Genomic DNA, 12,894 nt, shown 5'->3' with positions numbered 1-12,894 from the left:
GGAGTCTAGGTCAATTGACATAAAAGCTGCATTTCCGCAGGGCGATACTTTTCAGAGAGAAGTGTTTCTGAAACCCCCTAAAGAGGCAGCAGATGTGGAATGAAAACTATGGAAACTAAACAAATGCGTCTATGGCTTGAATGATGCTTCTAGGGTATGGTATTTTTCGGTGAGATCTGTTTTGCTGAAAATAGATTGTGTTCAATTAAAAGCCGATCCCTCAATGTTTTATTGATACCATAATGGGAAACTTACAGGCACCTTCATGATGCATGTTGATGAATTTCTTATGGGGTGGTACTGCAGAATTTGAGAAATTTGTCATTAATAAGATTAGAGTAGAATTTAAAATTGGGAGTGGGGCTGTGGGGCTTTTAAATATATTGGTTTAGATATTAAGCAGAGTGGGTCTGGTATAACTTTAACTCAACAGTCCTCCTTAGAGAGTGTTATTCCCATCCCGTTGAATCATACGAGGTCATCACAGAAAGGTGATGTTATATCTAAAGAAGAGACAGAACAATTTTTACGAAGTTAGTTAAAGTAGTTGTGCACTCAGACTAGACCAGATGCTAGTTTTGATGTGTTGGAGCTAAGTACTTCAATAAAACACCCCATAGTAGAGAATGTATTAAGGGCAAATAAAACATTACGAAAATTAAATACAGATAAATGCAGATAGGTGACCCAAAGAAAATAAAGCTAGTTATCTTTAGCGATGCGTCACATGCGAATCTTCCTGATGGGTATTCTAGTGCCTCTGGTTTCATAATGTTTCCTATGGGTGAGAATGGGAAATATTGTCCTTTAGCTTGGGAAGCTAAGAAAATAAATAGGGTTGTTAAAAGTACTCTGGCTGTTGAAACACTGGTTCTTGTCGACACAGTGAATATGGGATTTTATTTGGCAAATATTTTGAGTGACATCCTGTACAATGGGAGTACTGAAGATAGTATACCCATTGAATGTTATGTAGATAATCGTTCATTGTGGGATAATGTACACTCTATGAAAAACGTGAGTGAGAAAAGGTTACGGGTTGACCTTGCAGGCTTGAAACAAATGCTGGAGAGAAAGGAAATCTCTAAAATTAAATGGGTGGATTCAAGCCATCAGCTGTCAGATTGTTTTACATGTACGAAGAAATTATTAGGGGTCCTGGAGAAAGGTTGCCTCACAATCTAATGCTATGAATAGTATAAGTTGTAAAGAGTATGGAAGTTTTTGATTTTTGAAATTTTTGTTTGTATTGTATATATAAAGTATAATTTTTCTTTATTTAAAGAGAGATAAGGAAATCTGTTAATTGTATAATTTATATCAATTGGTGTTAACTGTATTCAGGTGGTGTGTATCAATTGGGGACTCTCTTGGATCCTTTTTATAGGTGAGCTTAGCGAGGGTGTGGAGTACGTGTAAGGGAAACCTATGTGAATAAAGGCTTGGAAACAACTAAAGACCAGGCTCTAGTATTCCACCCTGCACCACTAATAGCTAATTTTAACTACCGATTTGAAGCACTGGATAATTCAAATTTTTTTCCAGTGTAAAATGACTTCAAGTTAGTAGGAGTATACTGTACTCTGTGGAATTTGCTGCCCCAGGAAGCTGTGGAAGCTACATCATTAAATAAATTTAAAACAGAAATAGACCATTTCCTAGAAGTAAAGGGAATTAGGGGTTACGGGGAGCGGGCAGGAAATTGGACATGAATTTAGATTTGAGGTTAGGATCAGATCAGCCATGATCTTATTGAATGGCGGAGCAGGCTCGAGGGGCCGATTGGCCTACTCCTGCTCCTATTTCTTATGTTCTTATGTACTCACCACCACCAGGGAAACATACACAAACTGGACCAATAAACCACAATGGAGCGCTGTCTTCCATTCCAGTAGGCCATTCGGCCCCTCGAGCCTGCTCCGCCATTTAATGAGATCATGGCTGATCTGATTTTTACCTCAACTCCACTTTCCTGCCCTTTCCCCATATCCTTTAACTCCCTTGCTGATCAAAAATTTGTCTAACTCAGCCTTGAATGGATTCAATGACTCAGCCTCCACAGCTTTTTGGAGTAAAGAATTCTAAAGATTCACGACCGTCTGGGAGAAGAAATTCCTCCTCATTTCCTTTTTAAACAGATGACCCCTTATTCTGAGACTATGCCCCCTAGTTTTAGATTCCCCCATGAGGGGTAATGTCCTCTCAACATCTACCCTATCGAGTCCCCTCAGAATCTTGTGTGTTTCAATAAGATCTCCTTTCATTCTTCTAAACTCCAATGAGCATAGACCCAACCTGTTCAATCTTTCCTCATAAGACAACCTTTCCATACCCGGAATCAACCTAGTGAACCTTTTCTGAACTGCCTCCAATGCAAGTATGTCCTTCCTTAAATAAGGGCACCAGAACTGTATGCAATACTCCAGGTGTGGTCTCACCAGCACCCTGTACGGTTGTAGCATGACATCCCTGCTTTTATACTCCATCCCCCTAGAATAAAGGCCAATATTCCGTTTGCTTTCTGGATTATCTGCTGCACCTGTATGTTGACTTTTTGTGTTTCATGTACGAGGACACCCAGATCCCTCTGTGCCGCAGCATTTTGTAGTATTTCTTCATTCAAATAATATTTTGCTTTTTTATTTTTCCTCCTAAAGTGGATGACTTCACATTTTCCCACATTATATTCCATCTGCCAAATTTTTGCCCGTTCGCTTAACCTGTCAATATCCCTTTGCAGACACTTTTGTCCTCATCGCAACTTGCTTTTCCACCTATCTTTTTATCATCAGCAAATTTGGCCACAAGACACTTTGTTCCTTCATCCAAGTCTTTGATACATATTGTAAATAGTTGAGGCCCCAGCACTGATCCCTGCGGCACTCCACTAGTTACAGATTGCCATTTTGAAAATGACCCTTTTATCCCGACTCTTTGTTCTCTGTTAGTTAGCCAATCCTCTATCCATGCCAGTATATTACCCCCAACACCATGAGCTCTTATCTTGTGCAGTAATCTTTTATGTGGCACCTTATCGAATGCCTTTTGGAAATCCAAATATACTGCATCCATTGGTTCCCCTTTATCCACCCTGCCCGTTAGTTCCTCAAAGAACTCCAATAAATTTGCCAGACATGATTTCCCCTTCATAAAACCATGCTGACTCTCCTTGATTGTATTATGAGTCTCCAAATGTCCTGCTACTACTTCCTTAATAATGGATTCTATCATTTTCTCAATGACAGATGTTAGGCTAACTGGTCTATAGTTACCTGTTTTCTGTCTCACTCCCTTCTTGAATAGGGGTGTTACGTTTGCAGCTTTCCAATCCGCTGGGACCTTTCCAGAATCTAGTGAATTCTGGAAGATTATAACCCATGCATCCACTATCTCTGTAGCCACTTCCTTTAAGACCCTTAATCTTACGGTCTTTTAAGACCCTCGGATGCAAGCCATCAGGTCCAGGGGACTTATCAGCCTTTAGACCCGTTAGTTTACCGAGTACTTTTTCTCTAGTGATCGTGATTGTTTTTAGTTCCTCCCTCCCCTTTGCCCTTTGATTTTCTACTATTATTGGTATGTTATTAGTGTCTTCTACTGTGAAGACAGATACAAAATATCTGTTCAATTCCTCGGCCATTTCCTTGTTTTCCATTATTATTTCCCCAGTCTCATCCTCTAAGGGACCAATGTTTACTTTAGCTATCATCTTCCTTTTTATATACTTGTAGAAGCTTTTACTGTCAGTTTTTATATTTCTTGCTAGTTTACTCTCATAATTTATTTTCTCCCTCTTTATTATTCTTTTAGTCGTCCTTTGCTGGTTTTTAAAGTTTTCCCAATCTTCGGGCTTACCAGTAAGCTTTGCCATGTTGTATGCTTTTTCTTTTAACCTGATACCATCCTTGACTTCCTTAGTTAGCCATGGTTGGTTCACCCTTTTTATGGAGACTTTCTTCTTCACAGGGATATATTTTTGTTGCGAGTCGTAAAATATCTTTTTAAATGTTTGCCACTGCTTATCTACCATCATACCATCTAATCCGTTTAACCAGTCCACTTTAGCCAATTCCGCCCTCATTCCTTTATAATTGCCCTTATTTAAGTTTAATACAGTAGTTTCAGATCCAAGATCCTCGCTCTCAAACTGGATGTGAAATTCTATCATGTTATGATCACTGCTTCCCAAGGGATCCTTTACTTTGAGATCATTAATTAATCCTGTTTTGTTACCCATTACCAGATCCAAAATGGCCTGTTCCCTGGTTGGTTCCCCTACATATTGGTCCAAGAAACAGTCCCTAATACACTCTATGAACTCCTCCTCAGGGCTATTTTTGCCAATTTGATTTGTCCAATCTATGTGAAAGTTAAAATCGCCCATGATTATTGCATTACCTTTTTTACAAGCCCCCCTTATTTCCTGATTTATATTTTGCCCTACAGTGTAGCTACTGTTAGGGGGCTGATATACTACTCCCACCAGTGATTTCTTTCCCTTGCTATTTCTTATCTCCACCCAAATTGATTCGACATCTTGATCTTCTGAGCGAAGATCATTTCTCACTATTATACCAATTTCATCCTTTATTAACAGAGCTACCCCACCACCTTTACCTTTTTTCCTATCCTTCTGAAATGTTAAATAACCCTGAATATTTAGCTCCCAACCTTGGTCACCTTGCAACCACGTCTCTGTAATGGCCACAAGATCATACCCGTTTGTTTCTATTTGTGCCGTCAATTCATCTATCTTATTATGAATGCTACCCCGGCCCCATTTGCTCGTGCACTCTTATGTTTGTACGCTCCGTCCCTTCCTGACACACTCTTTATCATTACCCCCATCACTTTCCTGTACCAATTCCTTGTCTTTTCTCTTTATCAATCTAAACTTTGCCCCACCTGAGCTCTCCCCCTTCTATTTAGTTTAAAGCCTTCTCTACCACCCTCGTTATTCGGTTTGCCAGAACACTGGTCCCAGCATGGTTCAGGTGAAGCCTGTCCCAACAGAACAGCTCCCTCTTTCCCCAGTACTGGTGCCAGTGCCCCATGAATCGAAACCCACTTCTCCCACACCAATCTTTGAGCCACGCATTCATCTCTCTGATATGGTTTACCCTGTGCCAATTTGCTCGTGGCTCAGGTAATAACCCGGAGATTATCACCTTTGTGGTTCTGCTTTTTAATTTAGTCCCTAGCTGTTCAAACTCCCTCAGTAGAACCTCTTTCTTACTCTTACCTATGTCGTTGGTACCTATGTGGATCACGACAACTGGATCCTCCCCTTCGCACTCCAAGTTTCTCTCCAGCCCTGAGGAGATATCCTTAACCCTGGCACCGGGTAGGCAACACAGCCTTCTCGCTCTTGGCTGCAGAGAACAGTGTCTATCCCTGTAACTATACTGTCGCCTACTACAACCACATTCCTTTTTACGTCCCCCACTTGAATGGCCCCCTGAATTTCGGTGCCGTGGCCAGTTTGCTCATTCTCCCTGCAGTCCCTGCACTCGTTCACAAGGGCTGCAAGAACCTGGTATCTGTTGGACAAGTGCTGAGGCTCCTGCAATGCTACCTCCTGGATCCCCGTACCTGCCTCACTTGCAGTCACACCCTCCTGTCCCTGACCACGTGCCAATTCGACAGTATTTAGTCTAAGGGGCGTGACTGCCTCCTGGATCAAAGTGCGAGGCATCAGGGAGGGAGAAAGTTACCTGGATAATGTCTGCAGCTCGGACTCCAGCTCCTCAACTCAGAGCCAAAGTGCTTCTGGGTTTAACCCAGGCAGGATTGTCTGCGTGTGGCGAGCGGACACCAGGAAGTCCCACCCCCACTTAAAGCCGGTTGGCCGATACTTAAAAGGGCAATGTATCTCATGGAGATCTTGAGGAACTTAATATTTTGCGTATTGAAATAATAAAATGAATTTAACCGTATCTGTTTGGGTTTCCCATTCATGTCAGGTGAAAGATGGTGGGAAGGCCGGATCCATGAAGTGAGTGCCTTTATTGCACTGCTTGTGGGCCCAGAGGAGCAGGAGTGCTTCATCCAGGCCCAAAAGCTCACCTGGCTGACAGGAGCCCCGTGATCGGCAGCACCCATCCCCCCCCTGTCGATGATGCCCCCTGCTGGATGGTGGACCCCACCTACCTCCAACTCCACCCAACCTCCAGCAACCCCCAATCTTCTTCTCAGCCCCCCAATCTTCTTTTCAGCACCCCCCTCCCCAAGCACTGATCTCCGGCTGCAGCCTGCTGCAGGAGGCCTTCCTGGCCACCAGCCAGCCAGCCTGTCGATCAGGTTGGCCGCTGGGCATGAAATCCGGAAGTGAAATTGATGGGCCTCGTTAAGGTCGCGATCTGCCCACTTACCTTCCGGTGTTTGCACCCAGAAATCTCCCCCCCCCCGACCCACCCCGCTCCCTTCCCGCCTTGCAGTTAAAATTTACCCCAAGGTACGATTCCAGGACATTAATTGAACATATGCCAATAATGTTATGTCACTGCAAGTGTAAATACAGGAAATCTATAAAATGGGAAATTAGATTGGCTAAGAGATTAAAAAAAAGCAAAAAACATAAACGGCACATTAATAGTAAAAGAATAATTGAAATGAGGTTGGGGCTGCTAAGAAATGAAAGAGATAAGCTTGTAGTGAAGAGTGAAGGAATGGCAGAAATATTAAGTAAGTACTTAATTAAGATTTCTGTTTAGCCAGGATTCCACCCTGTGCAAGAAGCATCATGACTTCCAGTTGTGTGGCGTGGAGCAGATGGGCCCTGCCTGCACAACCATTATAACAAGGCAGCGTGTCTGGGGGAGTTCCTGGGCATTCTCAGGAATTCTGCCCATTACATCCTTGTTAGACCTAAATGGAACTCTTTCCAGATGAAAGCTGGCATGAGTTCTCTTGAGGCCCTTGGAAACACCGTGGAACTTGTCAGGACTGAGGTAATCAATCCTGGATGATTACCTTTATTCCTTTAGGAGCTGAAGAAACATTGACTAACTTTTTTCTTCAGGCTGAGAAAGGCCTCAGGAATCACAAGCAGAATGGATATGGGCTGCTCCGCCTTCCACTGATAAATCCAAGTGGGCATCCTTACAGGCATAGGTTGCATACCCCGACATGCTAATAACCACATCCCTGCAATTTGGGACGGGACCTGTGTCCTTTGCCAAAAAACATAAAGGGCCCAATAATGGATGGGTGTTCTACTCCACCACATTTCTGGTGGAAGGGTGGAAGCCATAGAATTACAGCCCCTAGAGTTTAGAGTTAAAGATAATAATTATTACAGGGGTAGGGTAACATAGTGGTTATGTTACTGGACTAGTAATCCAGAGTCATGAGTTCAAATTCTGCCACGGCAGCTGGGGAATTTAAATTCAATTAATTAAATAAAAATCTGGAATTAAAATACTAGTATCAGTAATGGTGGCCATGAAACTACCGGATTGTCGTAAAAACCCATCTGGTTCACTACTGTCCTTTAGGGAAGGAAACCTGCCGTCCTTACCCGGTATGGCCTATATGTGACTCTAGACCCACAGCAATGTGGTTGATTCTTAATTGCCCTCTGAAATGACCTAGCAAGCCACTCAATTGGAAAATCTCACTTAAAAAAAGTCACAATAAGAATAAAACCGGACGGACCACTAGGCACTGGACACGACAAAGGCAAACCAAGCCCAGTCGACCCTGCAAAGTCGTCCTCACTAACATCTGGGGACTTGTGCCAAAATTGGGAAAGCTGTCCCACAGACTAGTCAAGCAACAGCCTGACATAGCCATACTCACAGAATCATACCTTTCAGCCAACATCCCAGACTCTTCCATCACCATCCCTGGGTATGTCCTGTCCCACTGGCAGGACAGACTGACCAGTGGTGGTGGTACAGTGATATACAGTCAGGAGGGAGTGGCCCTGGGAGTCCTCAACATTGACTCTGGACCCCATGAAATCTCATGGCATCAGGTCAAACATGGGCAAGGAAACCTCCTGCTGATTACCACCTACCACCCTCCCTCAGCTGATGAATCAGTTCTCCTCCATGTTGAACACCACTTGGAGGAAGCACTGAGGGTAGGAAGGGCACAGAATGTACTCTGGGTGGGGGACTTCAATGTCCATCACCAAGAGTTGCTTGGTAGCACCACTACTGACCGAGCTGGCTGAGTCCTGAAGGACATAGCTGCCAGACTGGGCCTGCGGCAGGTGGTGAGCAAACCAACATGAGGGAAAAACTTACTTGACCTCATCCTCACCAATCTATCTGTCGCAAATGCGTCTGTCCATGACAGTATTGGTAGGAGTGACCACCGTACAGTCCTCGTGGAGACGAAGTCCCGTCTTCGCGCTAAGGACACCATCCAACGTGTTGTGTGGCACTACCACTGTGCTAAATGGGATAGATTTAGAACAGATCTAGCAGCTCAAAACTGGGCATCCATGAGGCACTGTAGGCCATCAGCAGCAGCAAATTTCTATTCCAGCACAATCTGTAACCTCATGGCCCGGCATATTCCTCACTCTACCATTAGCAACAAGCCAGGGGATCAACCCTGGTTCAATGAGGAGTGTAGAAGAGCATGCCAGGAGCACCACCAGGCGTACCTAAAAATGAGGTGCCAACCTGGTGAAGCTACAACTCAGGACTACATGCATGCTAAACAGCAGAAGCAACATGCTATAGACAGAGCTAAGCGATTCCACAACCAACAGATCAGATCAAAGCTCTGCAGTCCTGCCACATCCAGTCGTGAATGGTGGTGGACAATTAAACAACTAACGGGAGGAGGAGGCTGAGTAAACATCCCCATCCTCAATGATGGCAGAGTCCAGCATGTGAGTTGAAAAGACAAGGCTGAAGCATTTGCAACCATCTTCAGCCAGAAGTGCCGAGTGGATGATCCATCTCGGCTTCCTCCCGATATCCCCACCATCACAGAAGCCAGTCTTCAGCCAATTCGATTCACTCCACGTGATATCAAGAAACGGCCGAGTGCACTGGATACAGCAAAGGCTATGGGCCCCAACAACATCCCAGCTGTAGTGCTGAAGACTTGTGCTCCAAAACTAGCTGCACCTCTAGCCAAACTGTTCCAGTATAGCAACAACACTGGCATCTACCCGACAATGTGGAAAATTGCCCAGGTATGTCCTGTCCACTAAAAGCAGGACAAATCCAATCCGGCCAATTACCGCCCCATCAGTCTACTCTCAATCATCAGCAAAGTGATGGAAGGTGTCGTCGACAGTGCTATCAAGCGGCACTTACTCACCAATAACCTGCTTACCGATGCTCAGTTTGGAATCCGCCAGGACCACTCGGCTCCAGACCTCATTACAGCCTTAGTCCAAACATGGACAAAAGAGCTGAATTCCAGAGGTGAGGTGAGAGTGACTGCCCTTGACATCAAGGCAACATTTGACCGAGTGTGGCACCAAGGAGCCCTAGTAAAATTGAAATCAATGGGAATCAGGGGGAAAACTCTTCAGTGGCTGGAGTCATACTTAGCACAAAGGAAGATGGTAGTGGTTGTTGGAGGCCAATCATCTTAGCCCCAGGGCATTACTGCAGGAGTTCCTCAGGGCAGTGTCCTAGGCCCAACCATCTTCAGCTGCTTCATCAATGACCTTCCCTCCATCATAAGGTCAGAAATGGGGATGTTCGCTGATGATTGCAGTCTTCAGTTCCATTCGCAACCCCTCAGATAATGAAGCAGTCCGAGCCCGCATGCAGCACGACCTGGACAACATCCCGGCTTGGGCTGATATGTGGCAAGTAACATTCGTGCCAGACAAGTGCCAGGCAATGACCATCTCCAACAAGAGAGAGTCTAACCACCGGCTCTTGACATTCAACACATTACCATCGCCGTATCCCCCATCATCAACATCCTGGGGGTCACCATTGACCAGAAACTTAACTGGACCAGCCATATAAATACTGTGGCTACAAGAGCAGGTCAGAGGCTGGTTGTTCTGCGGTGAGTGACTCACCTCCTGACTCCCAAAAGCCTTTCCACCATCTACAAGGCACAAGTCAGGAGTGTGATGGAATACTCTCCACTTGCCTGGATGAGTGCAGCCCAACAACACTCAAGAAGCTCGACACCATCCAGGACAAAGCAGCCCGCTTGATTGGCACCCCATCCACCACCCTAAGCATTCACTCCCTTCACCACCGGCGCACAGTGACTGCGGTGTGTACCATCCATAGGATGCACTGCAGCAACTCGCCAAGCCTTCTTCGACAGCACCTCCGAAACCCGCGACCTCTACCACCTAGAAGGACAAGAGCAGCAGGTACATGGGAACAACACCACCTGCACGTTCCCCTCCAAGTCAGACACCATCACGACTTGGAAATATATCGCCGTTCCTTCATCGTTGCTGGGTCAAAATCCTGAAACTCCCTTCCTAACAGCACTGTGGGAGAATATTCACCACATAGACTGCAGTGGTTCAAGAAGGCGGCTCACCACCTCCTTCTCAAGGGCAATTAGGGATGGGAAATAAATGCCGGCCTCGCCAGCGACACCCACATCCCATGAATGAATAAAATAAAATAAGGAAATGTGGGCACATGAATGGAGAAATAGTTGAAGGGTAAGAAGCAAGGAGTGGCAAGAAGCAAAAAATGGAAGTTTCTCAGACTGGAAAGATGCGGTGAGTGGTTTCCATAGGGGCCTATGTTGGGTCAACTCTTGGTCACTATACACATAAATGATCTGGATTTAAGAATTGAGGGAACAATATTGAAATTTGTTGATGATACCAAATTGGAGGTATGATAAATTGTGATGGGAATTGGGAAAGACTGCAAGAGTATATAGGTAGGACTTGCGATAAGGGGAAGATGCAGTTCAATGTAGAAAAATGTTAACTAAAACATTTTGGAAGTTAGAATAGAGAAAGGAAATACACTTCAAATGGTAAAATCATAAATGGGATTGAGGAGCAGAGGGGCTTTGTTGGAGATACAGGGGTTATTAAACATGGCTGTACAAGTAGATAAGGCCACCAAAAAAGTAAACTGAATTCTTGATTTTTTTAAGCTGGAGGCGCAGATACAAAAGCAAGGAGGTAATGCTGAACTTGTCCAAGACCTTGGTTCATCTGCAGTTGAAGTACTGTGTACAGTTTTGGGTGGAAGGATATAGGAAGGATATAAAACAATGGAAAAGGTGCAGTGTAGATTTACGAGGACGTTTCCAGGGATGAGGGGTTTTAGTTCTGAAGAGAAACTTGAGAAGTTATGCCTTTTTTCACAAGCGCTAAGAAGGTTGAGAGATGACTTGATAGAGATTATGAAGTAAATAGGGAAAGTCTAGTGAGATGATAATGAGAGGGCACAAACTTAAGATAGTAACAAAAAGGGAGGTTAAAAAATATTTTTTTCATGGAAGGTAAAGATAAACAGCAGCAGAGACTTGATAGGCCAAATGGTCTGATCGTGTGCTGTGACATTTATAATTCTATGATGTTGATGCAGGCATTTCTGGAAGGTAGGCATGTAGTTGAGAGCTGTATTTTGGGGTTTTCCATTGCTCTGTTGCTAGCACTCAATTGTATTCTGGTGTGAGTGATTGGCATACTGTGAAATACGGCATATCATTTTCTATAGGTGCAATTAGCTATTATTATTCACTATTTCATAAAATATTGTAAAAATAAACTGTTCAACAAATTATTCTTTTTGTGTATCCCACATTAAGGCTAGCTCACCATCACTCCCATCCTTGTCTTCAAACCTCTCTGCAACATCCTGTAGTCTCATAACACTTCCTGTTCTTTGGTCTTCTGACCCTGTGGCCTTTTATGCACCCTTGCTCTTTTCAGGGTGGTGGCAGAGCCATGAGTTGTTTTGGCCTTACTCTCTGAAGCCCGCCTAAACCCCCAAATCTGTTTTTCTCTCTCCACAATTAAAACATTTCTCAAAACCCATCTTTTTAATCAGGCTTTCAGCCACCTCCCTTAACTCTTCCATCATGGCTCACCAGTTGCTCATTTATTTCTTTTAAATATTTTCCCCTCTTCTATCTAAAGTACTTTAGAACATTTCCTACATTAAAGATGCTAGATAAAATTGTTTTATATTTTCTTCTATTTTTTTGAATGAAATTTGAACGTCTGTTTTGGTCCCAAATTCAGAATCAATTGTTCCACAGTGAAATTCGGAATATGACCACCAACTTCAGCAGTGTGACATTCTTTATGACCTCTCTGAGACAGGCTATCAATTTAGTACCAATTAGTATCAAATTATGTTGTGGACTATTCTGATTAGAAACTGAGTTTACACTTTCCAATCATATTTCACTCAGGACCCTTAACAGCCCATTATTGTAGACCCTCTGAGGTCATTACAGTGCTACAATTTTCCTTATGCCAGCCCAAAGTGCCAGTCTAACTCTCATTGTCCTAACCTTAATACGGTGACCTTTAAGAGTTGGCCTCACATTAGCTTTTTGCTAGCTGTAGTGTTTCTGGGCCAGTAGAATGTGCAACTTTTGCTTCCTGATAAACCATTTGTGCTGGTTTCTGTACTATTATTCTGTTACATTCAGAACAAAACTGAAGGCTATAGTTTATCTGAATTAGACTGACTTTTAGTATTCTTTTAATGATTTTTAGGAGGGAGTTCTGATAAAGAATATTTAGACTGGTACAAACCTGCTGTTTGGTTCTGGATCCTAGTAGGACTTGCTTACTTTGCCGCTATTCTGAGTATGATTGGAGACTGGCTTCGTGTCATATCAAGGAAAACAAAGGAAGAGGTACGTTGCTCTTAACTGTGCACATTATTCCTTTAATACAACATCATTTTTATGTCAGAAGTAAAAGCTTCAATTACAGTAGAGCCTTGTAAGTTGACCATCCCTCTA

The 12,894-nt window shown here is 43.7% G+C and overlaps 1 protein-coding gene across 3 annotated transcripts in view; it reads left to right on the top strand.

The window, feature by feature from the left end:
* Positions 1 to 12,894, top strand: part of LOC137324186 (potassium channel subfamily K member 2-like) — a 138,634-nt gene that overhangs the window by 114,092 nt on the left and 11,648 nt on the right. Inside the window, exons 6-7 of one of the 3 annotated variants that reach the window (XM_067988321.1) lie at positions 1,388 to 1,402; positions 12,644 to 12,786. In XM_067988321.1, the coding sequence (XP_067844422.1) occupies positions 1,388 to 1,402; positions 12,644 to 12,786 (158 nt within the window). The remainder of the gene's footprint in view (positions 1 to 1,387; positions 1,403 to 12,643; positions 12,787 to 12,894) is intronic. The other 2 variants (XM_067988324.1, XM_067988323.1) reach the window with 2 other exon arrangements.

Source organism: Heptranchias perlo, chromosome 8 (genome assembly GCF_035084215.1).
Source record: "Heptranchias perlo isolate sHepPer1 chromosome 8, sHepPer1.hap1, whole genome shotgun sequence".
In the NCBI taxonomy this organism is placed as follows: Eukaryota; Metazoa; Chordata; class Chondrichthyes; order Hexanchiformes; family Hexanchidae; genus Heptranchias; species Heptranchias perlo.
Note: the sequence above shows the minus strand (reverse complement) of the source record. Positions and strands in the feature narration are given on the sequence as shown.